This window comes from Synchiropus splendidus, chromosome 7 (genome assembly GCF_027744825.2).
Source record: "Synchiropus splendidus isolate RoL2022-P1 chromosome 7, RoL_Sspl_1.0, whole genome shotgun sequence".
Classification (NCBI taxonomy): Eukaryota; Metazoa; Chordata; class Actinopteri; order Syngnathiformes; family Callionymidae; genus Synchiropus; species Synchiropus splendidus.
In genome coordinates this window covers 14,840,898-14,867,802 of record NC_071340.1, presented here as the reverse complement: position 1 = coordinate 14,867,802, position 26,905 = coordinate 14,840,898, and the positions used below count along the sequence as shown (strand labels likewise).

At 42.7% G+C, this 26,905-nt stretch overlaps 1 protein-coding gene across 2 annotated transcripts; it reads right to left on the bottom strand.

Moving 5' to 3' along the window:
• Positions 1-1,121: 1,121 nt before the first annotated feature.
• coro1ca (coronin, actin binding protein, 1Ca) lies at positions 1,122-25,424 on the bottom strand. 2 transcript variants are annotated; one of them, XM_053871420.1, is made up of 12 exons: positions 25,369-25,424; positions 21,860-23,336; positions 14,872-15,071; positions 7,179-7,301; positions 6,119-6,248; positions 5,451-5,632; positions 4,617-4,736; positions 4,435-4,539; positions 4,219-4,364; positions 3,741-3,798; positions 3,427-3,669; positions 1,122-2,850 (listed from the first exon to the last, which is right to left on the bottom strand). In XM_053871420.1, exons 2-12 carry the CDS (start codon positions 23,328-23,330, stop codon positions 2,731-2,733), a joined length of 2,898 nt encoding a protein of 965 aa, XP_053727395.1. In that variant the 5' UTR covers positions 23,331-23,336; positions 25,369-25,424; the 3' UTR covers positions 1,122-2,730. The 2 variants fall into 2 exon arrangements, with proteins under 2 accessions (XP_053727395.1, XP_053727394.1); XM_053871419.1 differs by lacking the exons at positions 21,860-23,336; positions 25,369-25,424 and adding an exon at positions 20,514-20,630.
• Positions 25,425-26,905: the final 1,481 nt, after the last annotated feature.

Genomic DNA, 26,905 nt, shown 5'->3' with positions numbered 1-26,905 from the left:
AGGGCCGCAGCAGATCCTCAAACACATGGACACAGTGAGCATATAAACTTCATGCTCCTCCACTTATCCTGGGATGGTCTCTAAATATGAAGGCGCTCTATTTCAGGAAAGCGGGTTGATCTAATCACGTCGGGATTTTTTTTCGGTGCCATTTTAAACCCATTTACTAGGGACAAAACATACATGTTCATTCTGTCACTTATCCAGTTGTGATAACTGAGACCAGTCGTCGCTCTGAAATTAATAAATTAAGATGTTATTAGAGGAGAATGAACTACGACTACTAAACTTATTTATGGCAGAGGAGCATTTTCGGTCAACTACAGGGGTAGAGGACAATGAAGATGCCTCATTTCTCAGCTTACAAAGTATGTCCTTTCAAAAGACAGGTTTTTTTTTTTTTTCCCCAGTGGACCAAGAAGTCATAATGTTAAAGAATTTATTTTGCTTTTTGTGTTGAATCGCATTTTAAATTAACTCTGCTCACCAGTAACCTTCCTTCCTGCTCATTGCTTTAGGAGAAAAATGAAATATAAAAAATATATTAAAAAAAAAAGGTAAAGGTAAATGTATGTTGGGCTTTTTCAACACCCAAATCATCTCACGTGTATGTTTGAAATTTAATCCTCAAAATGCGTTGTGAAGTTCTGAGTCAGTTCTTTTGGGGGATGGGACTTCATGACTCAAGATGGATGTAGAACAATTCCCCATTCTGGCAGGGGTGTCTACACTGTGCCAGAAAGGGCCACAATGGGAGCAGGTTTTTCATTCAACCTATCAATAACTCTTATACGTACGAATACGGTATGTAACCATAACATAGCCGGCAAGTGGAGTCATGGCACACTTGACATGACTATTGGTTTGAGCACATGCTCTGGAAATAGAAGGCAATAAATGAAAACAACAGGGCAGATGAGAACTGTTAGTTTGAGCTGCACATCTATATATTTGCACTTGTAAAATCTTTTACTTCGGTGATGAAGAGGAGCTGATCTGGCTCTGAGTGCTACTCTTCCTCATTCGAGATGCTGCAGCTCCTCAGGTCAGTGTACAGAGTAGAGAAGTAAAAGTCCTAGTGTCAGGGGGTTGGTGAAATTCGTATGGAACATACTCATGAATACCTCTTTTAAAAATTCTTTATTCATTTGATAATCAACGTTTGATACTTGAAGCAAGAATAATGAACAAAAATGTTGAGCAGACCTCCACTTGAGCCGCAGACCTGCTTTGATTCTCAGTCATGTGACCGCATTCATGGCTCCATGATGTGTTATGGCGAGGCGCAAGGAACACAGACAAGGGGGAAACATTTAAAACCCACCGCCCAACAACAAAGACCCTCTTCAGCGCAACCACAAAATGAAGAAAAAAAAAAAGAAATTGACAGAACATTTGGTCATGTTATTTACACCGCTCTCAATCACGATTCTAGACTTATCTACAGACATACATCTACCCCTCCGAGCACATCGACCTACGAGTCCCTTTGGATCACTATTCCTGGTGCTGCTGGAGCCGAGAGGCTGAAGCAGGAGGTGGTTTTCAGTTCAGCGTCAGCACTAGATTAGCAAACTGTTAGAAAACAAGACGGAGAAAGCCTTAAAACACGGCGAGCGCAACGGGCGTTAAAGCTTTCGGTTGGATCTAACCGGGGGGAAATGAGAGCACCGTACGGTGGTTTTCAAATCGGAGCGCCTTTCTGATCTGTCGTTTTCTATACACAGTTTACTACGCACACACATACACACACAAACACTTCCACGGTCACCTCTATGGCACTTTCAGGTCTTTACAGTGGTAACAAAAGGCAAAACAACAGACTGAACCATTACCCGTCTCAGCTTCCCTCAGAGGAACTGAAGATTGAAAGAATTTTTGTCACGACTGTTCCAATTCAATCCACGGCTGCTGTTGTTTTCGGGGCAGTTTGGAAATGCAAAGTGGAGGTGCTGAGAGGGAGGCGTGCACAGCTGGAACAAGAAAGAGGCTGAAATTAACAGAGAAGCAAACGGCGAGGCTCGTCCCAGCCGAGGGGAGAGTCCAAGAGGTGGAACCCCAGAAGACACCAGGCGCTCCAGCAGGGCCTCGCCTCTGAACAGCGTCCATAGCAGCAAGCGAAATCCAGATCAGAATATAGGAAATGAGGAATGATTCAGTTTCTTAAAAAAAAAAAAAAAAACTAAGGAATGTAAGTCAGTGGAAACTTGTGCCAAAGCAGGAAGGGGCTTGTGCAAGAGAGTGAACTGTGTTCTCTAAAATGGATCCATAAAAAAGTTGAGCTCTGCGTTTTCCAATTGACAACAAATGGAATTATAACCTGCCCGTACTGCATGAGAAACACTTTGTAAGTGTAAAGATTTCTTTTGGAATGACAAAGGTGGAGCACCGTTCGCACCACTGCGTCGCCAACTACGCAGCTGACGTTGGAATTTTGGAAAAAGGACAGAATACAAAAGTCAGCAAAATAAAACGAGGCGCCACAGCAGGAACAGAAACGCGTCCTTGGTCACCGAGAAGCATTCGCTGCTAATTTGCTGCCGTCTCTTATTCCACCTGTGTTACACTGAGGGTTTCGGGGTTTTGGATACGAAAAGGTTCATCTGGAATGTTGCAGTGAGGCGGGCCTGAGACAAAACCCTGTCGGTGAGACGGGCAGCGACGGCCCCCGCCCACCTCCCAGCCAATGGAACGTCCTGAATTGTTGCGGGGTCGGAAAAGAAGGGTCCTTTAAATGGCGATTTTGGACATTTGCTCTTCAAGTTGGATGATTCTCTTCTCCTGACTGCTGACCAGGTCCTTGAGGGATTTGATTTCTTTCAAGATCTCTTCCAGCTTTGCTTCCGATTTCTGTGGGAGAGAAAAGATTTCAGCTAGTGCCCCTCTCAGTCTGCAACCTTCACTCAAACAGCCTCACAGACCACTTGAGTTGCTGTGTACAAACACACATGGACAGCACTTTCATTAGGAGGAATCACAATGCAGCAGGAAGTTTTATTCCAGAGGCTTCCAAACATGACACCACTAGTCAGGAACAACTACGTCGGGAAGGGAAAAACTCAAACCAGACACAGAGAGCACATGACTGACAGACATATTCTGTGACCAAAAAACCAACATTGTGAGAGCAGAAAGTTCACACTGGAGGTTCTGGTGAGTGGAGGGTTAACACACGCCGCTGCTCTGAAAACCCAGTGGGCTGATTACAGAGCAGGAGTGAAGGAAAACTTCAGGGCTGGGTCCAGAGGCAGGCGGCTCTGTTGTGGCTGCTCACCACAGCAGGCGCCCAGTTCTGGAGCGACCCTCCAGTTTGTGGGTACAAGAACATCTGAGCACCACACACTGAGCTTATGAAAATGTTACAGTCTCTCAAACACAGGGTGTTCAGGGTGTCGAGGGCACAAAGAGAAGCCAAGAATGACTTACAATCGACGGAGTTGGAGAGGCAGACTTGGTGGCAGGTGAGGAGTTCTCCGAGTTCTTGGTCACCTTGCTGTCCAGAATGTTCTTCTTCACCACCTTGATTTCACGGTTCTTGCCCGGCACATAGCCATTCTTCAGGGAGATGAGAATGGGGTTTCCATTCTTGCCCTCAAACCATTCCTCAGCCTCCAGGGCTGCGTCGGGTCCAGCAGTGTCGGGGTACAGATCATCCTGGAAGAGGTCGGACTGACAGACACACATCAACAAGTTAGAGACCAAAAGTGCTGCGATCGTCACAGTGAATAGGGAGGACTCACTTTTCGGGGCACGGTCATGATGATCGGCTCACACTTCCTCTCGTGCAGTTTGTAGAACCTGTCGCAAACAAATCGAACTGATCACCCGCAATTGTAAACCTGAGAGAGAGGCGCCCTCTAGCGGTAAAACTGAGGCTTACATCATCGTAGTGATGACACGTTTTAATCCTGTCCAGTTTCACTTCACATCAGCATTCACATGCAGCATCCTGCTGTCCTCGGGATGGTACGTGATGTTTTCTCTATGCCCACTTCTATCACATCGTGTTTGCAGTTAAAACCTGAAATGCTTAAACTGACTCGCAAGAGTCTTAGACTCCACTAGAGGCCCTCTGACTGGGGGATTCTACACAATACTAAGTTATTTTATTAAACTCTGACAGAGCCAGCCTGTGCCATGCACCCTCCACAACAAGGAGAGACGAAACCCACTTCCCAACATGTTGATCAGGCACTGTGAACCGTTTTTAAAACTTACCTAGCGATCTCACACTTGTTGACATCAAGACCCCTTTTGGGCATGTAGCCCATCCCCCTCTGAGGCTCTTTGCTGCCAAAAGTGTTCAAGAAGTGCACGTATGGCGCCTCGTCTGTGACTTCAAAGTAGCGGATGCTGCTGTCTCCCTGGACAAACATGACAATATGCAACGGTTCGCTGCCTTCACATCGACGACATGTGCACTGCTGAAGTTACCTTCCCGCACAGGTAGACGACGTTGGTGTCAGGGTCGTAGAAGGGCAAGAGAACTCCATTGCTAGTGTCCATCTCGTTGATGGTCATCGGCTCCTCCATCGATTGCTGATCACAAAAGGAAGCGGTTGAAGCTTCACCGAAGCACAAGATCGAATATCACCCCGCTGTGACGCAGCACTTACCACATTCCAGAGAGCCAGTTGTCTCTCGCTCATACGGCTGAAGCCAGTGGTGAGGACGTTTCCGTTTGACAGGAAAATGGCCCTCATCGGTCGAGCACCCTCGTGGGCCTTCTCCTTCTCCTGTGAGGAATCACCAGCACGTCAGCGTATTTTAAGACTATAAAGAAGTTCTTCTTTCAAAGCAAACTAACCGTAACGTAACACAAAGTTGCAGTTTCAGAGCACTGCCGCATGGGGGAGCTAAAGTCAATCTAATTTAATAGGGAACCTTCTCAAACTTATGAACCCAACTAACAATAAATACTACTACTAATAATTAATAATTTGGGTATAGCAAGCCATACCCAGTTTCAGATAAGATTAGGATGGAATAAACACTAATAGCACACTAGTAGCATCCACCAAGCAGATTCCTTGAACACAAAAACAATGAGGATCAAATGTCGTGCCTTTCACTGTCAACAGAAGTCAATCCTATTAAAGGACTAGTGGACCTTTTAGACAACATCCGCATCTGCGCCGCGTTGACTACACAATACCTATAGAACTTTCCGGTCATCGTTTGTTGGGTGCTTTACAGGAATGTAGCTGACATCCCAGTTGGACTTCAATTGATCTAATCCTCTTATGCATTAGAGTATATAGAAGCCACTTAACTGTTGGCCCTCAGAATCGAAAAGTTGGCTTCCGTAGATATGAAAGAACCGACAATGAGGAGCCAAGAGACGACTCAACTAATGGAATAAGGACTTGTCTTTTCTCCATACCATGAAAACCTAAATACTTAAGATGGACTCAGTCAATAAAACAGAAACCCCTAAAGAACCTGCTTACCGCAACAATGCACTCCTTCCTGGGATTGATGATACGGACGGCTTTGTCCTTGCAGGCTGTGCAGATGAGGCTTCCATCGCGATTCCAGCTCACGTTGTAGATCATGTCTGGGTGCATATCTTCCAGATTGATCATGGCCTCCCCTGTTCCCACATTCCAGATGATGATCTGGTTGTCACAAGCTGCAAATGACATACGTCATAAAAAATAAGTGTTTACATCTTGACAAGAATATAATTACACACAGTCTTTTAGACACAAATGAAGATGAAACATGAAGATGAACATGAAGTTTGGATTCATAATGTCAACAGAAAATTTAATTCTTCTTATATTATGCAACAGTGTAATAAAAACTAAGATTCATGCCTGTGGACAAGTGTAGTCAAAAGTAAATAAACTTGATGTAATCTATCAGATCGCAGTCATCTGTGAAGATGCAACCCTTGGTTTGGCACTGATGACTGTCAGATAATGTTGGCATTTACCATGACAGATGAATCCATGCCATGTTGGCAGCTTTCTCAAAACATTATACAGATCATTTGCACCTCTGTGCATTTAGCGTTTGGTGTAGCAGATGAAGCACTAGTTTCAAATACAGTTCTAGTTTCAGGCGTCTCACTGTTGCCACCCGCGTGGCAAAAAAACATATGTGGTGACCTCACCGGCACTGAGAAGAACATTGCGTGCTGTGGGGTGCCACGTGATGATGCCAACTCTCTTCGAGTGTCCCTCCAGTACCACGACTGGCTCAGACATGGGAGTGACAAGGCCATTTTCAGGAATCTGCCACACCTGGAATTAAAAAAAAACATGTAACCATAACAAACGCACTGTGCTTTCTTAATACATTATTTTCAACCATATTTTCAACCATGTCCATATCCAAACTTCGTTTTGACATAAAAATACAACACTGAAATGAAATGGTTAATAATGGGGGTTGATGCTGTTGAAAGCTCCTGGTTATGAAATTTTTTTTTGTATATTTGTAGCTGAATACAATTTGTCAACCTGCACTGCTTTGACTGTTGATTCAACAAAGTATGAGAGAGATGTGCTTCTCTGGTCTGAAATGTAAACAAAAGTATCCCTGGAATAAACATGAAAACTGGCATCTGGAAGCTTACAAAATAAAATTGGAATTCCAGGAGACACCTTCTTGTAAACACTCCTGATTGAAAGATAGTCAGACCCGTACGTAATCCTGTAAACTAAGGTGTTGACTATTTTATTTGCCAGCCTTAAAACGCATCGTAACCAAAAAGCCATGCGCAGCCATGGAGCGTCACGATTTAAATACTTAGGTAACCCGACCCCAGTCAAGTGTCAGCACTTATGCCGCAGAATTTCACTGTAAACAAATGTAAGGGACAGAGCGCGAACATAAATGTCAGGTGACAAAAGTGCTAGCGTTTTTCTGCAAAGCAGAACTGAGCCTTCCCAGTCCAAATAAGGAAGGAACTAAAACTACAGTCTCAAGAAAGTCAATGACCTCAGCTCAATAAAGAGCGAAATAATTCTGCAGCTCTGATTGCAGCAACACACACTTCAGCCTAATCTAATCCAGAGGGCGAGGACTGCACCCATCCCTGAGTTACAACATGGCAGGCTCTGGCAATAAAAGCATGACGTCACTTGTCACTCATTAGCTCAACAATGTGTGTGGCTTCTCTGTCGCTTCAATACCAGGGCATCAAGTGTCGAGGTTGAGGCCAGGCTTACCATCACTGTGCAGTCCTCAGAGCCGCTGGCAATGACATGATCATTATGAGGACACCAGTCGATGTCCAACACCGGGCCTGTGTGTCCACACACTGTAGGGTAGGACTTGTCAATGCGTCCAGTCTGTGAAGATAAATGGTCAGGAATAAGATGAATCCAAGAAGAGCAGTCTTTCAATGTAAATCCACTCAGACATGTTTAGAATAAAGCATGACTGCAAAGTGTGTACGCCACTAGCTCTCTAAGATAAATGTCACCAAGAATTGTTTAATATTGACAGCTCCTCCACACACAGCGCTTAAACGGAACACAATATGAAATTGTTGAGCAAGCATGTAAAAAGAAGAAAACAAAAAAAGTTCTCATAGGTGGGGACTGTTATTCTGAACCAGTCTTTTGCTGCGAGTCCAAAAAGTGCCCAGAGGCTTGGAGAGATGATGTCACCAAGTGTGGAAACAACTCGGCCGCTGTGGCTATTTAAAGCAAGATGGCTTTTCTAATACAGAAAAGAATCCTTCACTGCCCAGCAGCTATTCGGCCATTACACACGAAACTGCGACGACGACGTCAAAGAAAAGGAGAAATGTAATCAGAGGAGAGATACTGTCCCCTAAAAAGCACACTTTTCGGACAGGGGTTGAATGAACACAAGCTTAAAAGGCATAATGATAGTACTAGCTGGTAAACTCAACCAGTGGATTAATGTCTTCCACAGCAACAACTAAGAGGAGAAACAGAAACAGTTTTATTTTCTTAGTTGTCAAAGTTACTGCTATTTGTCTTTTACTCATGTTTATTTGTTTGTTTGCAATTTTTATTCAGGATTCGATGAGCAGTATGGTGTTTAAGTTCAACTCCAACAAATGAATTCCAATGTAATTTGTGAACAAGATGAAATACCTCGGGATATCTGTTAAAGTCACAGCGATACTTGCCCGTGCAGTCACCTGACACAGACTTTGGCTGTGACACATACTGCAAGTCTAACAGCGCTGATCAAAGTCTGGTCGGTGAGAGAACGAACCCTTTTGCGTGTTGTACACGAAGATCACAAGATCCATGTCTAAGGCTTGGGAACACGCCCTGAAAGCAGGCCTGAAGTCAAGTGAAAACCAACTTTGACCCAACCGTAAAGAAGAGAATCAAAGAGCTTCAAACTGCACTTTGTACCAACAGTACTTGAAAGTACTTTGGGGATTTGAACAGTGCAGCACAAGACACCATATGATCATCATTTACTTCAGTCCTGCAAATAAAGAGTTTTAACCTCGCGGACCTGACGGGGCATTTGTAAAAGCTAAAAGCTAAGCTGTTAAATGAATCCTTTTAAAATTCAGTTTGCACCCATAACCATCCACTGTACGACCACGATGGCAAGTTACTGTCGTGCAGGGAACTTCTTTCCTGCGATTTAATAGAGGTCTATAAAACTTTTATGAATTCAACATCCAATTCCAAATAGTATTAGCTTTTAGTAAACGTCAAGTTGAGCACATTTTATGGGCGACGAGAGAGTCGAGCAAAGCTGAAGCCCAGTGGCCTAGAAGCAACGTAATCAACACCTCATAAAAAGAATCAGAGTTGGGAGTTTCTTCGAGCTCATCGTCATGACGATCACATTCGATACAAAACAAACCAAGTGGGTCTGAGGGGGGCTGCATATACAGTGGCACACCAGCTACAGATATGAATGATGACCAAATCAACATCTATCTGAGAACAGACTAGTAACCCTTTTGAGTAAAAACCAAAAAAAAATCCTTTTTCACTAAGCTTTTCCAAATAAAGTACATAGTGTAATGTATATTGTTTATAATCATAAAGTGGAGAGCTGACATTCTTCAATAAATTGTTCACACAGCATGTGATGGACATGGTTTCCAAATCCATCATCACCATCACGCATCATATCTAACCTTGATACCATGTCCTCATACAACCCTTAATAAAGGTGTCAAGGCAACAGGGCCTCAAAAATGTTGGGGCGGCAAACTAGTATATATTTGAGACGTTATATAACACAAAAGCTCCACCACTGCTCGACAAGCTTGGCTAAGACAAACTCCATCAACATGCAGATACATGCTTCTCATCTTATCTGGCTCTTTAAACAGTTCAGACATGTTTCAGAAAAGCAGCTCGCCCCACACACTTTGTCTACAGGCAATAATATTTGGTATATTTTCATTTGACTCAATAGCTTGTCCGAAATTGCTTAATCTAATAACAAATAAGGAGGAAGAACACGTTTTACAAACGCTTGGTTCAGAACTTGGAAGACTGACCTCCTGATCAACCAGGGAGTCGAGCAGGTCGACAGTTCAGCCAAAACACCAGACGTTCTTTACATTCCACGTTCAGCCACAGGCCCTTACGGTGTGGTCACGACTAATGAGAGCAGGAAGGCTACTGTGGTGTAAAATGTAGCAACACTTTGGCTGCGGTATTCCTTATGTTTGCTTTGCAAGACGGAACTCGACAACTCACCAAGAGGCAAGCTAAACAAACACGCACTGTTAAACTGCAAGAGTAAGACAATATCACAAAGGAAAAACTGACAAATTAAGTTTTCAATAACGTGCAGTCTCTGGCAAGTCTGGATCCACCTGTCTTTTCCAAGACCTCACAAAGGCATGTGTCACAAGTCACGATGATCTTTACAACACGTCTTTACAAGTGTTAGCTTGTAGTGCCCCCATTTTTTAATTACCAAGCAAGTAAGCTAACTGTAGTTCCACATTTCATTTCACTACTAACATGTCTGTCAACCTAAAGCATGAATCAGCAAAACTACCTTTGTCACCTTTCAAACAGGAAATTTGTAAATAAAAAAGATCTGATGCCACTGAACAATTGGTTTAGAGACAACGTAAATCGATTGTGAATAAATAAAACAAGACATTTAATTAATTTTGCAGAGTAATTTGGATTGAGCAATAATTCATGTTAAACTTATTAGCAATTACAAACCAGATATACACAACTTTAAGGACTATTAAGCATTTGATATGAGTGCCCTCTTTCTATTGAGTCAAAAGAACTGGCAAATAATTTAACAAGCCTGAGGGCGTCAGAGACTGCCAAGCCTTTAACGGCTGTAGTAGAGGCTACTTCATGCTCTTCAAACATAGGGTTGACTGTGTAAACACTTTCTACACGTCACTCTTCCCACTTCACATTTGGGCAGCAACAAATAATAAGCATGAAATGCATTTGTGAAGAGAAAATTGTATTCATTGCATCATTTGTTTGCATTTCAAGTGGTGAAGGATCTGTGCTATACCAGTCTGAGACTAGTCCCTATGACTATGATTCGATCATCAAAATAAAAAAATAAAGCAGCATTCCAATAAAGCACACACTGACAAAAAGACATAAGGAGTCAATACCAGACATGTCGGTAACTAGTTTGGGCCATTTCTAGCATTGGAATGTCAGCTGCCTAGAAAACAACTAGTTGCATAGCAACAAGTCGCAGTGGTGAAAATAAGAGTGAATCACACGTAGATGGATACAAAGCACAACACTGGAACACAGCAAAACTGGGAAGAACAACATTCCCTCAAGGCAACACAGGACATTCTTTTCATTCACACAAGAGGCCTGCACACTTCCTTTGCTAGCAGCTCAATATGATTCACACATGGGTCCTCCATGTTTGCTGGCCATCTCAGTGGAAATTTCCACTTTGACAGTTTCTATCATTGAGCTGAGTCCAGGGCAGCCTCCCATCAAGCACAGAAACTTATTTGCATCCGTTTTTGGAATGTCCTTAGTTTGACACTGTACTGAAGCACTTAGTTCCTGGTCATCATAAAGAAAATAGAAATTGTGCTTCATAAAATGTCAATAGAAATGTAAATATGAAGAAAAAAATATACATCTACAACATTTACATCTCAGATGAAAGACTTGAGATGTAAATGTTTTTTTTAATTCATGATCTGAATTAATAAAAAAAAAAAAAAACCAAAAAAAATTCAACTGTATATATTCAGATGATGGCCATTTTTAAAGGCTTCCATTGTTGTGATGCGAGGACACATTTTACATCAGTAATCTAATCACTGCACAGTTAGATGAGGTCAAGACCTTCTCCTGAATGACTGTTTGACAGAGTGAACATATGACTGAGACTCACGCTGGCCGCTCTTCATAGCTGAGCCTATCCCAGAATTCACATGTGCTCTGACACTGCATGAAGCAGCCAATGACAACACAGGGAGGAAATGGTCCTGCAAGGCTGTCAGGCAGGGAGCAGATTTGCCCATATATGGGCAAATCTGCAGTCAGCAGGACTAAGCTGTAGGAGCAGCAAAGACAGAGGCAAATGAGCAGGTTTTGGAACACAAACTGACCACTGTAAGGGGAAAGACCCGGAATTATCATCTGAGCCAAGTAGATTTTTTTTTTCTGAGCACATAGCTGGGATCAGTTAGCAGCCAAAATGCTGAGTGTGAGAATGAACGGAACTTGTATGAGCTGTAAACACGCACAGGAATTAACCGAACCATGTATGAGAAGTTGACGTCTGAGTTCAAGCAAGTATCATGAATCTACTTTAGATCAAGTGACCAAGCCAAGCAGTCAGCCCTTTTAAATGAACAGTGCCCCCTTAAATAGAAGCTAAAGCAAGGAAAGGGAAGTCTTTCACAAACGCTTCCCTTCTCTATATGCTGAGCCAGGCACAGGGCAGAATCATTATCAGGAATGTTGCACTTGCTGGCTGCTGCGCTCTCTCCCACCACTTCCTTCATATGGAAATCAGGGAATAAATTAGCAGACATTGTGCCGCCGCTGAAAGTGTGAGGGAAGGAATGAGCAGGTCGTCTGATGTCCTCTTCAAAAACCCATACTTTCTGGCAGGAGGCAACAATGCATGTGACTGCGCTGAGTCATGGTGGCCTGCCGCACCAGCCTCACCCTGACCGAGCCTCACAAAGAGAAGCCTCATTGGCTGCCGACGCATGAAGCGCCTCAGGTCAGGACAGAGGACCACAACATCAACCTCTGAACTCTGAGTCCGAGCAGCCTCCTTCTCGGACACCTTTCGGAAGCATGATCGCAAAAAGACAGTGCACAGTGTGTTCGGTTGAAATGGTGAAGGGGAAAGGAGCATCATCCTCGCTGCCGACCCCCAGCCCGGGGGCTAGAATGACAAAGGGCTGCTGGGAGTTGGAGTAGAACAAAGACCTGGAGCAGCTGCAGGGTGCCCTCAGAGGCGGGGGTGCAGTGCAACAGACACAGATGGGAAACATGGACAGATGCACTTATACATGTCGACAGGGAGGCAGTGCATTTTAATGCATCTGACAAACGCAAATTGGAGATTCATTGAAATGCAAACATAAATTATAAATTAATCAAATGTAAATAAATACAATGAAGTGAACAGAACCATCATTAGATGGACGTGACATTAGCAGTTGACTTCAAATATATACATTGAAGGAACACAACATCCAATTTATGTGAATTCATTAGAATACGTTGCAGTTTAATTTAATCCAGAAGAAACAAACATTTTATGAAATAGTCACTGAGCTGTTCAGGGAAAAGAAGTAGCAGACAACATGCACTCACACGCAAAAAAAGGTCAAAGAAGACACACCTGGAGGAGCTTGGCTAGTATGAAGTTTATCTTGTTCCGATCAAATTACTTGTGGAAATAAAAAGCATTCAGTTGCACTAAACCATGAGGCAAAATATATACTGAATGAAATGTGCAACACTTTGAAAGACAAACTGCTGCATGGCAGTGCCATGTCAGACTTAATGCAGAATTATTTGTATTAAAATACAACTGTATTGTATCGTGTTGACAAAGGTGGTGTTTTTTTTTTCAAAATTGTTAGGAGGCAGAAGGGTCAGACATGGCGCCAGCATTGGGCCTTTTTTTGCCATATTAAAAATATATTATTGTGAAATAACCACACCCGGAATTTTGCAAACAGAATAGCAAGGATTAATACCAGAGGTTGCAATTTGATTAATTAGAAAGGAGTTTACTATGCAAAGGAAACAAAAAAAAAATGCTAGAATTTTGTCTTTTGAGTACCAAGTGTTAAAAGTCAAAGCACCACCTCAATGAAAAGGTCAACAATTTGAGTTTCTGTGCAACAGTTTCCCTGCCAACTTCTCTTAACCATTTGAGAAACGGCATCATCGAATGCCTTATTTTTGTTGTACACAGCGACTTGCTTAGCCAACATGTTCCATATGCAGGTTTGTGGAACTAAACTGGAGGTGGTGAATTCTTATCACATGGTTTTTACCCCAAAATTTCATGAAGCCCATACTATGAATCTTAAATAACATGGTATTCCCCTCACAGCAGCAGCCTTTCAATGCAGACTGTTGAAAGAGATTAGCTGGAGTCACGCCTGCCAGCGTATAAGAGAGAATATGAAAACAAAAACAACGCTCTCATAAAGAGAGCTTTTTAATTCCACATGCTTAAGGAAATTGCCCGCAAGCTGCTCTCAACATGAAAGATCGGAGTCCCAAACATTTGATTCAGTAGTGAACACAGACTTTGTTCCCAGCAGACACACCATGACTGTACTGGAAGCCAGCTGAAGGGAAACTTGAGCCCACTGAACCGGGAAGTTACAGCGTAAAACCAGTTGAGACGCTGCTGGACTCCACTAGACGCTCTGCTATGAATTAGGTGTGGAGAGGTGTAAGCTGTGTGATGACAGGCAAAAGGATCTTGTGTCCAGAGTTGTCCCAGTTGACAGGACAGTGTGCTGGTGTAGACTAAATTACAGGGCCGAGAAACATCTGTCAACTACACAGCAGTTCTTATGTCACTCAATGTCAGAGCCTTCACTGGTCGCCACCCAAAGCAAACAAGCTCCCTCCTTGCTGTTTGACCACTGAAAACCAGAAAGCTTCCTCAGGCTATGGGACTTGTTCACCTTTTTACCCCCAAATGTGAAAAGTGTACACCAAAAGGATGAAACTTGTTTTACAGGTAAATGGTCCGTTTGAATTCAGCATTAGCCATTGCAGGTTACTTCATGGGATCAGAGTAAAGACTGCTTCAATAGTGCAGTACAAGTGAAAAGATAAAGCATTCCAATGACAATTAAGATACAAGAGATACAAGACAATATTTGGACATCACCTTCAGATACTTAACAGTCATCTAAATATTTGATTGTACAATACTCGGCACAAGCAGAATTTACAGGTATAATGAAAAAAATTCAGAATACTCGAGTCATTTAAAAAAAAAAAAAAACAGTATTGAATTCAGTACAAAAAAAATTAAAGCACTAATATACAACAATACAGCAACATAAACTTTCTGAAATACAAGCCATCAGCGAGTGAAGGCGTTTCAATTTCATGAGTCAAAAAATCATATTTCAATTTCATATTTCTTACTCTATATGTCCATCAAATTCCAGACCACTGGGGAAAGGGCAGAAGAGCTCATACTATTGACCCATTTAGCCCATTTGTGACCCCAAAAGATTTTGATTTGAATTTGTATTTTTCAATCATTTAATTTCACATGGTAACATTTTTTGGCCACTGATAGTTTCGCTTCCTGCCAGCATTTAGTGCATCTCATCAGGGTTGCGTAAGGAGAGCGCAGGGATTCCAACCAGCACTGATAAATTCCATACATGCGTACAACCTTCAGTTCACGGCAGCATAACTGAACCATTAATCATGAACATACCTTTTGAAGAGGGAGAACGAGGAATGCTCCGCCACCACTGGCTTCAACAATTATGGCGACGAACTTGGGGTTAACTGCACAGAAGGCGCTGTCCCACGTGACCCTTGACACCCGGATATCATCGTACAACTGGTCTTGTTTCACCGCCTGGCCGAAGACGTGACGGAATTTGCTCGACCGTACAAAACCTCGTTTCATATCTGTGCAAAGAAAGGAGGGCATGAGTTTTCAGCAGGATTCCAGGGAACAAACATTGGATAAAACAACAAACAGAAAAATCTGAGTCAAACACAGGCGTCTGGGTCATAGGTTTTTACAAGCAAGTCTAAATGGCACATTTGCAGATGAGGCCCACACGCAAATTGATATGAACCTGTTCAACAAGAGCAACAAGGGGATTTCACTACAATGACATTTGTTAAGAGTACGAGTACAAAAATACGAGATGCTCAACAAGCAGGAGCAACCAGGGAGCTTTCGCCTTGGCTGGTTGTGCTTTTTTTTTTCTCCATATTTTAAAAACAGAAATCTTGTGAACAGCAATTTCCTAGTGCTTACTCAGATGAGTCAGATCTCACTATCAGTGGGACGTCATTGGGCTTAATTTTGGGTCAATAATTATCAGTGCAAATATATATATATATATATATATATATATATATATATATATATATATATATAGTTTGTGCTATACCCAAGACCTTCAGTGATCTACACACATACAGTAAGTAATACTCCAAAAACTCAAAGCAATGCGTATACATATTTTTCATTCAGAATCACATTCTTCAAAATATGAAAAAGAAAATTCACTGAGGCAAGAATCGAGACCATAGCAGGAATCACCACAGACCAAAGGCGTTCAGAAGAGCTAGAGATCAGCTTACAACAACAGAACATATCCAAAGATGATGGTAAGATGGCCACTTTTAGATTAATGGGCCAAACAAAGACTCTAGTCCACTGCATGAAAAGGTCAGAAAGGAACATGTGTATGGCAGTCTTCCAGAAAAAGGGTATTGAAGCAGCACAAGCAGGAAGAGGGGTCCCATGGGAGGGGATGGTGTCCGAGCATCATGACCTTTGCAACATAGCAGACAAACAGGGGTCAGGGTAAAAAGGGAATCAGCCAGTTTAAAATAGCCTTATTAAAGAATGTTTAACTTAAATTTGTTTGAATTGCTACATTTGTAGATGTAGAGCTGCAGAGTCAGAAACATGTTGAAAACAAATTTTGGTCAGGTTTACATTTGATCACAATAGCATGTGACGATAAGATGACAGCTGTAGGAAAACAGCTGCGTTGTTGGCTCACTTTTATTTCCTTTATCATGGAGAGAAGTTTAGGCTGTGTGTAGAGGACATTTCAAACAAGATTATTTCTCAAATACAAGATTGTGGTGCGTTCCAAAAATGTCCATATTCATGCTTTAACTTAAATCACAGGGTGAATATATTGATTCTTCTTACCAGATCTATGACAACTGCAGACACCAGTGATGAGAAATTTTGTTCAAATATATTCATTGCAACTAACTCAACTGTGACTGATTTATGGGCCTTCGAGAGAAGGATTGACTGCATGGAGCTCATTATAGCCAGACATCAATGAAGATGACTTAAGGGTTGATCATGCAAACTAAGGATTTTATGACTGAAGGTAATAGGTGTGACTGAGGTGTATTTTGTAGAGTTTGAGTGCTTTAGCAGTTGTCGCAGGAATTTAATCGATCACACCAAGTACAGAAGAGAGCAAAAGAAAATTAAAAAAAAAATCCTTCATTAGTCAGGATGAGAGCTTTTGTAGGAATTTGGTGAGAAATTTTGAGATCCAGAACAAGCAAGTGACAATCTCATGCTATTCATAATGAGTGGTATACAAAACATCTAACAGGGAAATTTTCTTTTACTTAAGTCAGTAAGATTAAGTCAAGCTAGGCAGTGTGGTACAATATGAGAGTCAAGTCCTCAAAGACTTTTCCTTAGGTTTGTATATACAGCCAGTTCTCCCTTCATGAAAAAGACTGTCCAAGTACTTGACCATGTTACATCTGACAATTTCATGCAACAGCGTCAGCAGGCATCAGCTCAATAGTCTGAAAGTACCAGTCAGACATTCTGTCCAGTGAGAAATAGAGACAAATCTGGAGAAAGAGGGGGCGTTTGTGATGAATCTGGAGAATTACTTAAATTATTCACCTTGACTGAGGCTCAAAAATTATCCCTCTATATTTTATTGTTATGAATGGAATTTAAAAATCACCCCCCCCCCCCCCCCCCCTTCCCACACTTCCCTCTGTTTCATTAAGTGTCAAGCAATGTTCCAAACAAGCTCAGAAGATGAAAAAGGGATTTAATGTCAACAGAACAAATCTGGTCTGTTGATGATTGTCTGGATAATAATCTCACATTTTCCTGGAGCAAAGCCTAGTGTGAGAAAGGACTCATTTTTACAACGTTTGCTAAGGGCTGTTTATCCTCTATATCAGTCAATATGGAAGCAGCATACCAAGGATCACTTCCGTTATTTCTTGTCGAGTTATGTTCACTCCAATTGAGCTCAGACCACCTCATTCTGTCACGTCATTTATACAGAGTGGGTTAATTCGTAGAAGCGTTCGAGTAATGAGATCTGAGATAAAATACAAAAACACACTTTTTCAGACTTCACATTTGTCACCGTTTCCATTATACTGTGCCACAAGCCAAAAAAACGATCCGTGTTCCCACACTAGTGGGTTGTTTAAACTACCACTGCATATACACAATGCTGTCGCCTCAGTGCGCTCCATACACTAGTGGTTATTGCTTTTGTCATCAAGACCGCGTGAGACGCCACCTAAATCCCCTTCCTGTACCCAAGGCCAGAGACCACCATTGTGACCAGATTCCAGCTGCATTCCACTGTTTTTTGCGACAGTACCATGAGATATGTTTCTGTTGTTTCCACTACTCTGCCAACCCTGCGGCAGTACACTCTAACACGTTTTAAAGTCGACACAATCCAGTACAAAAGTAAAAATACTATGGTAGAATGTTGTCTGAGAGGAAGTAGAATTTCAACCGATGACTGAGATTGATGGGTCGTACCATGTTAGTTCTTCTAAAATCATTCACACTGTAGTACTTTGAGAGAATAATATTTTGGAGTCCCATTTAAATAAACTGACAATTAATCATTCAGCATAAAGCTTTATAGGTCTATTCTCAAACGCCCCTTTTACAGAGTAAACGGAACCAAGACAAATCACTAAGAAAACAAGCGTCCTCATTCCTCAAGCTTTCAACAATAAAAGAAAAGTAATCTGAAGAGTTCCACCATCTATTGTTGGACAGTGAATTAAGTCTGAGTTGGCTGGATGTCCAGGACACAGCAAGGATTATTGCATTTTCATTGCATTGAAATATTCGCCTATTAGAGGATGTTCTTTTACTTGGAGTTTGACAGAAATGCGTACAGATATTGAGTCTGGTGGAATGCTAGAGGTTTTGACCTCAAAGAGAGAAAACGTTCACAACAAAATGGGTCAATTATGTTGGTGATATGGATGGACAAATGGATGTTTACATAGCTTTTAAAAAGAGCTGTTGATGACCCAAAGATGTAACAAAAGGATTACATTAAAAACACATTTTTCATTCTTGACAGATGCTCAACTGAAAGCAGCTGTACATGACTGAACCCATACAAAGACACATAAGGGAAACATACCAAAGAAACTATAAATTACTTAAACTGCTTCATCGAAACGTAACAATGTGTGCCAAAGTTAACCACAGCATGCTTTAGTGCGTTTAATAGAATCCAACTCTGGCTCACATCTCATGCTTAGTTTCCCTCTGCTTCCTGACCCACTTCCTCTCTCAGCCTGGTCTGTGGAAGGCGGGCTGTGCACTTAAGAAGACCTTGCTCCGCGGCACAACCACAGGAGGAAGACACGTCTGGAGACGACGATGAAAACAGCTGTAAGGCTACTGCTAGGTCGATCATTTGACTTCCACCTGCACGTTTCTTCAAAGTAAACAACTGAAAACCCACCCCATATTCAACATTACTCTGCACTTTTAAGAGTACTTAGCAGCCTGCAGCTTGGCGGTGAAAGTTTTGTACAACTTCACTTACACTTCGATTTGAGTGTTTTAAATATCAAATTACCACTTATTCAGGTGGGTCATTGCCACACCATCCGCAGACCACAAGTTGTACTCTTTTTTTTCCCATCACTTCTAAATGTTAAAGCTTCACTGCCATGCCTGCATGAAGAGTATTTAAAACAATAAATATTCAAAAAGTATGTTGTGAAGATTAGCTTTAACAATCAGGCTTCAAGATATTGTGGACCTACAAGTCATTGGACATTCTCTAGAAAACCCAGATCATTCTCAATTTTTTTGGACACCTTTCTTTGTCAGTTTGTCATTTAATTTCTTCTACCAATTCAGATGGTTTCTTCCACATCTCATTGAATGGTGCAGCCAAACTTCAGAATGATTAACTAAAAGTTTGAAACAAACTCAAAGGGAACATATGCCTCAACAAACCAGCGACCACATCTCCTTTTCTGTGGGCCAAAAGCAGTGCTCAACCACATTGGAAAAACCTCTTCTCATCTTCCATGTGCTAAGCTTGTTGCATAAATGGTTCTGGCTGTTCAACAGCAGACTGTGTCTACAGCACAAAGTCTTGCGCTGGTATAGCATCAGAGGTCACAACAGTTGAATCACGAATGATGGGAGAATAGTGTGGATCACTCAACACAAGGTGTCTGCATGAACACAGAAATGCAGAAACGTAAGAGAAGAGTCCGGCTTAAACGGGAATATGAAATTAGGTGCAACAAAAGAACATGACTTATGACTTTCCCCTGTGATTTAAATGCGAACATTGGTGCAATGCTGTCCCGTTGATCTCTGCAGGTATGACGAGTGTGTAACCATTTAAGCCCTCGTTTCCGTCTGGTGGTTTGTGATAGCCATGAGCGGAGATGTATTGTCTGCGCGTGATTTCCCCCACCATTTTTTACACTTATATCAGCCTCCACGTGTTGTGGACTCTTCCGCTGGGGTGGCAGAGACCTGGATATTAGGAAAAGTCGGCATGCGTAGTTGCTTACCGCATGAGCAACGCATGATCCATTGATCGCCCTGTTTCTGGGTCAATACGTCGGGTATTGGACGCAAGTGCAGATCGCGTGTCACAACTTGGTTTAAACCGCTATTTCTTCACAATGTAGGTCAACAACGTGGAGCCCCAAAGGGTGAAATAAGCCCAGTGGGTAGTGCCAGGGGCCAGGGCGCGGTTGGCTGCTGCACCTCCGTCTGTGAGAATCTATCGGGAGATAAGTTTTCCTTCCGCACTGGTTAGCCACCCCACCCCGCTCTGTGGGACATTTTTTCCACACTAGGAAGTCAGCAACTCAACTCTAGTTCGTAAAGGAATACAACATTCGACATGAGCCCACTTTCTTTAGTGTTTAATTTCAGCATGAATCAGTTTTGCTCGGTGAATGCTAGTGTTAGCTTGCAAACCGGGGCAGACTATCCTGATTCATTGGCGCTCCAAGTGGGAAAATCTCACCCAAGAACCGCGAATAGTTACGTTCAACTCATCCGACTCAAAATGGCAAGACTCTGAAACCTACCTTCTGTGAAGAAAACGCAACAAATCCCGAAATCCACACGTTTTTAGACAGTGTTTCCCAATTGATTCCTCCTCCAGCCAGAGCCGCTGTGCTGACACTGCCTGCTCTGTGCGCTTTCGCTGGTGGGCCACTAGCCCCGCCCATTTCTCCCAATTGGAGTCTGTTTAGTGGATGATATTGTTTCACGGATATCCAGGACAGCCAATCAGCGTGCGTTCTCAGACAACAGCGGTTCGTGTCACGTTTTTTAATCTATGCTCCTTGTTCCGGAATCCAAGCGTATATGATCGTGTTCTGCATGTCTACAAATACTTTCAAAACATCTAAGTCACAGGAAAAGATTTCAATACCACCGTTGAGTGCAAAAGTGTACTAATGTATTTGCGCTGTGGCTGAGTTGTAATGACCGTACCTTGTGCTTAAAACATAATATGACAAGATATAAATTATATAAATAATCCTTGACTGATTATTTCTTGGTCAAATGTTTGTATTTGTACTGATGTCTTCGAAGAACACAATGTATCCCCGTTTTGTATTGATCCACAAGATGGCGGTGTTTCACAAATTTCCACACGCCCAAACGTGGATTCCCAAACGTTAGACATGTATGTTCTGAACCAAGGTTTTACCAAGGTTATTTTCCTGATAGCAAATTCTACATATTTCCTGTTACGAAATTGTTATCATTAAGAAATGTCCCATTTATAAACAATTTCTCACCAACTCACGTCCCAGAAATGCCGCCCACTACTTGTTCAAAAGCCAGAAACAGTGACTCAGACTTCAGGTAGTCAGGTAGTGGAATTAACTTCAATGCAACTCCTAAATGTTCTATGATATATCACGTTTTTAATCCGCTCCTGATTTTCAAGAGATTTTAGAGCTACAGTATGTGATTGTCGTCTTGGTGAAGGTGCAATTTAAGCTCTAATAATCTTTTACTAAAACCAACTGTTGTCCATTTGGGAACCAGGATAGCAAACATAACATTGACAAGGACCATATTCCTGATGCCCCCAGGCAGAGAAGGAGAAACAGGTGGTGCAGAAGTGAATGCTGGGTTCAGGACTTGAGACTATTCTATTTGGAAGAAGAGTATTCTGGTGAGCTGAAAAGGCCAGGCTGATGCTTATGTTCCCCTCGTACAAATGCTACTAAGAAGGTCACCAGTAAGTCTCAGGGCCAACATTACTCATATGCTTCATGAAAGTTGCTGGCCAAAGGTGGTTCTTCTGTCATTAGAACCACTGGAATAAGTCATTGACACCTTCTAGAGTGGAAAGTACTTATTGAGTGGAGGCAAACAGCTTCACAGTAACTTTGGCAAAACAGAGAGTCCTCACCTTTCCTTACAGACGGCTTCCTTTCAATGCTTCTCTCGGGTGATTTGGGGACATCGAAAGCTGCTTTCATCTGAGCCACCTTCACCGACTGAGCCACATCATCAGTTTTGGTTTCTACAGGCTTTGAGCGATCCTGGTGCTGAAGCATCTCATGCAGTTGAACTGATTCTTTGATGAGACCGGAGACGGGCCTGGCTTTGGGAGAAGCTGGGGTTTTCGCTTCCTCTGGTTCCCCGTTGGGCTTTTTATCATGTTGATCTGGTGTCAGTGGAAGAGCTGACTTTGTGCTTGAAGAAACCGGATTCTCTGGTTCTGAAACGTCTCCATCAGAAGTAGAAGAACGTACTGGTGATTGCTCAGATCTGCACAACTGTGAATTATTTTTCCTGCCAGGAAGACCTCTGGTATCTTCATGCTGGTTGCCTTTATCACATGGAGCTTCATCAGTCAACTTGGCTGAGTGAGTAGGTGAACGTCTTGGACTCCTCTCCACACTGTCTTCTTCATCATCCTCACTGACAGCTTCAGCGGCTCTTGTTTTTGAAGGACCAGGAGATGCTTCCTTCTTGTTTCTTTTCAGGAGCCTCTCCAGAATAGAGCCAGTGTCAACAGGTGAAGCTGGCTCTGAGGCAGTGAACTCAGCTTCATCTGTCCTCTCTGCTTGTTTTCCAGTGCTGCTGGAGTCATTCGAAGCCAATTTAGGCTCAGATCTTTTTTCTTTTTTGTTAGCTCGATGGTGAATGGTGTCCCTCATGTCCGAGACGGCCTCTTTCTGCGGGCTGTTTATCAAAGGATGCTGGGATTTGGCTGTGGGTGGTTCCTTCCTCTTGCTCAAGCGGTCCTCTGTTCCCGCACAGGGCTCAGTATCTCGATTCACATCCTCATCTAACGTGGCACCACCATCAGAGAACTTACTTCCTTGTGTCTTTGTAGTAGCTCCAAGCTTCCTCATCTTCACACCCACGGAAGCATTTCCATCCATGTCGCCATCAGTGTGGTCATACTTCTCTTGAGGAATTTCCTCCTCTTCATCCTCCTCATACAGGGGTGGATCTGCCCCTCGATACTCCATCTTGATCCTCAATGCCTGGTGCTCCTCAAACCTTGCTGGCTTCAAGGATGTCTGGACTTTTCCTTCAGTCCTCACACCTCTCTTATGGTTCCTTCCTGACTCCTGCTGAGCTTTTAATCTGGCACTGCCCCCTTCGCCTCGTGGACCCTCCTTTTCAGCCACGCCTCCCTGTCTCACCTCCCTTAACTTTTTCTGCTTCTCTCCAGTAGGTGTTCTTGGCTCCTGACGGTGGCATCGGTCCAGACCTTGAGTTCCTCCTTCTCCTTGATTATCCTCTTCGCCTCCAGCCTCCTCCTCAGAGCTTCTTCCCTCCACAGCATCATTTTCCAGAGGGCCTCTCTCCTCTGACCCTTCTCCAGGAGCCTGGCCTTCTTCTTGTTTCTCCAGGTTCTGTCCCATCCTGGCCTGGAGATAGAGAGAGAGAGAGACATGATGTTCATCTCTTGGATCTAACTTTCCCACAAAATGACAAATAAAGTCAGTCACCAAGACTCACTCAATTTCCCATTAGAAACAATGATACAGGGAAGAGCAAATTTAGAGAGAGACTCGCTCCAGCAGTCTGGAAAACCACTTGGTAAACAATGGAGTGAAACAGATGCCATTTTTGTGAAAGCGCTGATGCGCAGTCTTATGACTCCCACTGCACTGGTATGATGTGTCCTTCGTCCACAGTCCACAGTAGAGCGACTTCCAGACAAATTACTGTCACAAGTTCTCACCCCTTCTCGCACTGAACTTTCAGATGGAGATCCTCCGAGAAAACAATGCTCCCAACGCAGAGAAATAGGACTGCAGTTCAGTCCGAGGTCAGGTCGAGTATGAGAACTCTGCTTTACCAAAAATCCGTCTTTCATCTCTTGCAACTGCGCTGCCATCTGACCATTCAGTGTTACATAAAAGTTAACCGCCTTCAGATCACATCAGACGTGTGAAATCAGATGGCTACCAAATCAGATATGTGAAAAAAACTGTTTGAGAAGTTCATCAGGTCCGTGACTGCGACCTCACCATGATAACCTTGCATCTACCAACCCGGCTCTGACACCAGTGAAAATAAACCCTAGAGTAAACAGTGAAGCAGCAGCAAACCTGTGCGATTTTGACGGAACAAATGTGACTGGATTTTTAGGGAGGCTTGATCTGCAAAACACTGAGGCCTACAATAGATTTCATCAGCCAGTTTTGAACCATCCAAATTAAACAAAGCTTAATTTTGATGTAAATATTTCATAGTAAATACAGAACTTCCTGTGTCAATATCTGTGCTGACGATATTTCTCAAATGAGAGCACTTCTGTCTCTGTGTCACTGATTCTTTATGTTGTTGCAAACCATTGCCATTTCATCCTAAATTCACATCATGACATAAGTTTTAGCCTTTGGAGCCTTGGCTTTGAAGCAGTCAGAGTTGTTGGAGATTGTTTCTTTATAAGTACTGTTTGGACTGTTTCTGAAGTCACTTCGTGATATTGGGGTTGCAGCAGTCGACAAAGACAACTACAATTGCCTATTTAAAATACTCGCCGGTGTCGTGACGTCATCGCTTCCGTGCATGCGCATGTGAGCACGACCCGCGGACGCTCCGTGACGATCGCGACCCAAAACATTTAAAGTGAGATGCAACGGTAACTTTCACCCCGCATATAAAGCGATTCTAACGAAACGGTTTCAAAACATTCAACACAATACAAGTGTTTACAACAATTCACGTCTATACTTTTAGCATTTTTAAATTTCTATTTACAATGCTACAATCTGACGTGTCGACATACTCGTCATGCTGTCAACTAATCGTCAAAATAATATGTTTTGTGACCTCTCCATTCATTTTCTCAGGGTCACCGGGGCAGCTAAAGCTCCCAACAGTCAAAGGACTTGACAGATGAAAACAGAAGCCTCTGACAGCCCCCACGCTAAAGAGGCAACTTTTTACCTTACTTTACTTGAGCAAGTACAGGAGTGCAGAGCATTATTTTGCATTTTATTATTTAGTCTTACAGTTTAATAGTTAAACATGTTGTCTGCTGCGATGGTGAGCTGGGAATTCTCCAGCACAATGAACAATGAGTCTGTGACCTTTCTTCCTTTCGATTTTTTGCGACAACATATGACTGAAGCATCATACCACACTCCACAGGAACATGTCTCTGTCTACTAGATCTTCCTCCACAGACTTCATCCACCACTTGACCGTCTATAGGCTACTGTCCCTGAAACACTTTCATCAACAATGATTTCTTCTAGTAGAAGTCCTGAGCTCATCACTTGATCACCATGTGGTCCACATCCTTCAAGAATCTAAACCCACAAGCAACGTGTACTTATTGATCCATGACAGCGAGAAAAACTTTTCTCAGCACGACGTTCCACAAGCCGAAGAGAATATGTGTCATTTATTGATGCAAATGAAGTACAGGTCGATCGGAACACTCACCAGTCAGACCCGTGTTGATTCTTTCTCTCTGGGGAGCGACAGAGTGCTCTTTGTTGGTGCTCTCGTAATGTTGTGTACTCCCTGAGAAGTGACGCCTTATATTGCATCCATGTGATGTCACAGCACATTTGACTAGTGAATGTGGGAGTTGTGTGCTGATTGGATCCAAGCAAGTGTTGGTCGGTGAAGAGAAGCAGAGAAGCGAAGTGGGATATGGTCTGGACAGACTTCAGTTAGGCAACAAGGGCAGATGTTCCGTTGGGTTCAGCTCAGAAACAACGTCTCTGACCACGATGGTGATGGCAGATGGACAGCATCAAGAATGTTGAATCATATGTGAGATTATTTTGTAATGTACTTCAACAATACTATTTACTATCTGTTCCAAGTTTAGTCAAATGTGATTGACGCCTCTCTGTTCTATACGTTTTCCAACCTCAACCATCTCCACATAAGAACCGAGCACAACATTCATTATTTTCTGTAGGGAGGAAATTGGAGTGCTTAGTAAAAAAAGTGGATGTGGAGGACCTTTCATGAGGTCACCAATATGGCCGCTCAGGAACAAGAATAAAAAAACGTACTCACTTGTAGCTATTTTAATAGTTAAATTTCCTTTCAGAAAACACACTCAGCTCCACAAATAGAACTAATACAACAATTCACCTATCACAACTGAGCTTATAACTGTTCACTTGGAATGGTCAACTCTCACACACACTGTGAGAGATCCACTGCGCAGGAGTTTTATCTCCAATTTTGGTGCTTTGTTTGGCCACGAAAATGAGGTCGCAGGCTGGAATAAGCTTTCAGGCCTTGTGTTTGACACACCTGCTGTTAGAAATTTAGGGGGAAAAAAAATCTTTAAAATTTAAATAGCAAGGGTCACAAATACATCATTCTTTGCTTCACTAGAACAATCTGGTTCTCGTTTTTAGTTTCAAAGCAAAAAGGTGTGATGATTAGACGACCAGTTTGAGGAATGAACAGAAGACAGTTTGTCAGCGACAGCATCCAGACAGAGCTGAGGAGAGAGAGGTGACGTGTTGGGCCACAATCTGCCCTCGTAAGCGTCCTCACGCTGATCCCCCAAGAGCTTCATTAGCAGAGTCTAAAAAAAAAAAAATCAGCAGTCGCACTTCTCTGTTGTAGCCATGGCAACAAAGCAAACAGGATATAAACCCACACAATAAAATGAAAGTGGTGGAATCATAGGTCACAGTTTAAGAGCTCATGTCGTGTAGGGAAGCATCATTGACTGAGCATGCTGGGTAGAGCTCACACCCCACTGTTGTCGTGTAGTACAGTGGATTATTGTTGGTTTTTGGAGAAGTTGGGGCCAATATCTGATCATAACTTAAGTGATGACAAATGGATGAAAGGCTACCACCGAGAAGGGCGTGTTTTCCAGCAATAAACCGAGGTGTACTTGGCTCCCCATCAATTGAGATACGTTTTCAATGGACATGTCTCACAGATGTTCCATGTTCCGGCAGCCCTCCCCAGCTACCCAAGGCAAGAGGAGGAGGACACCCTG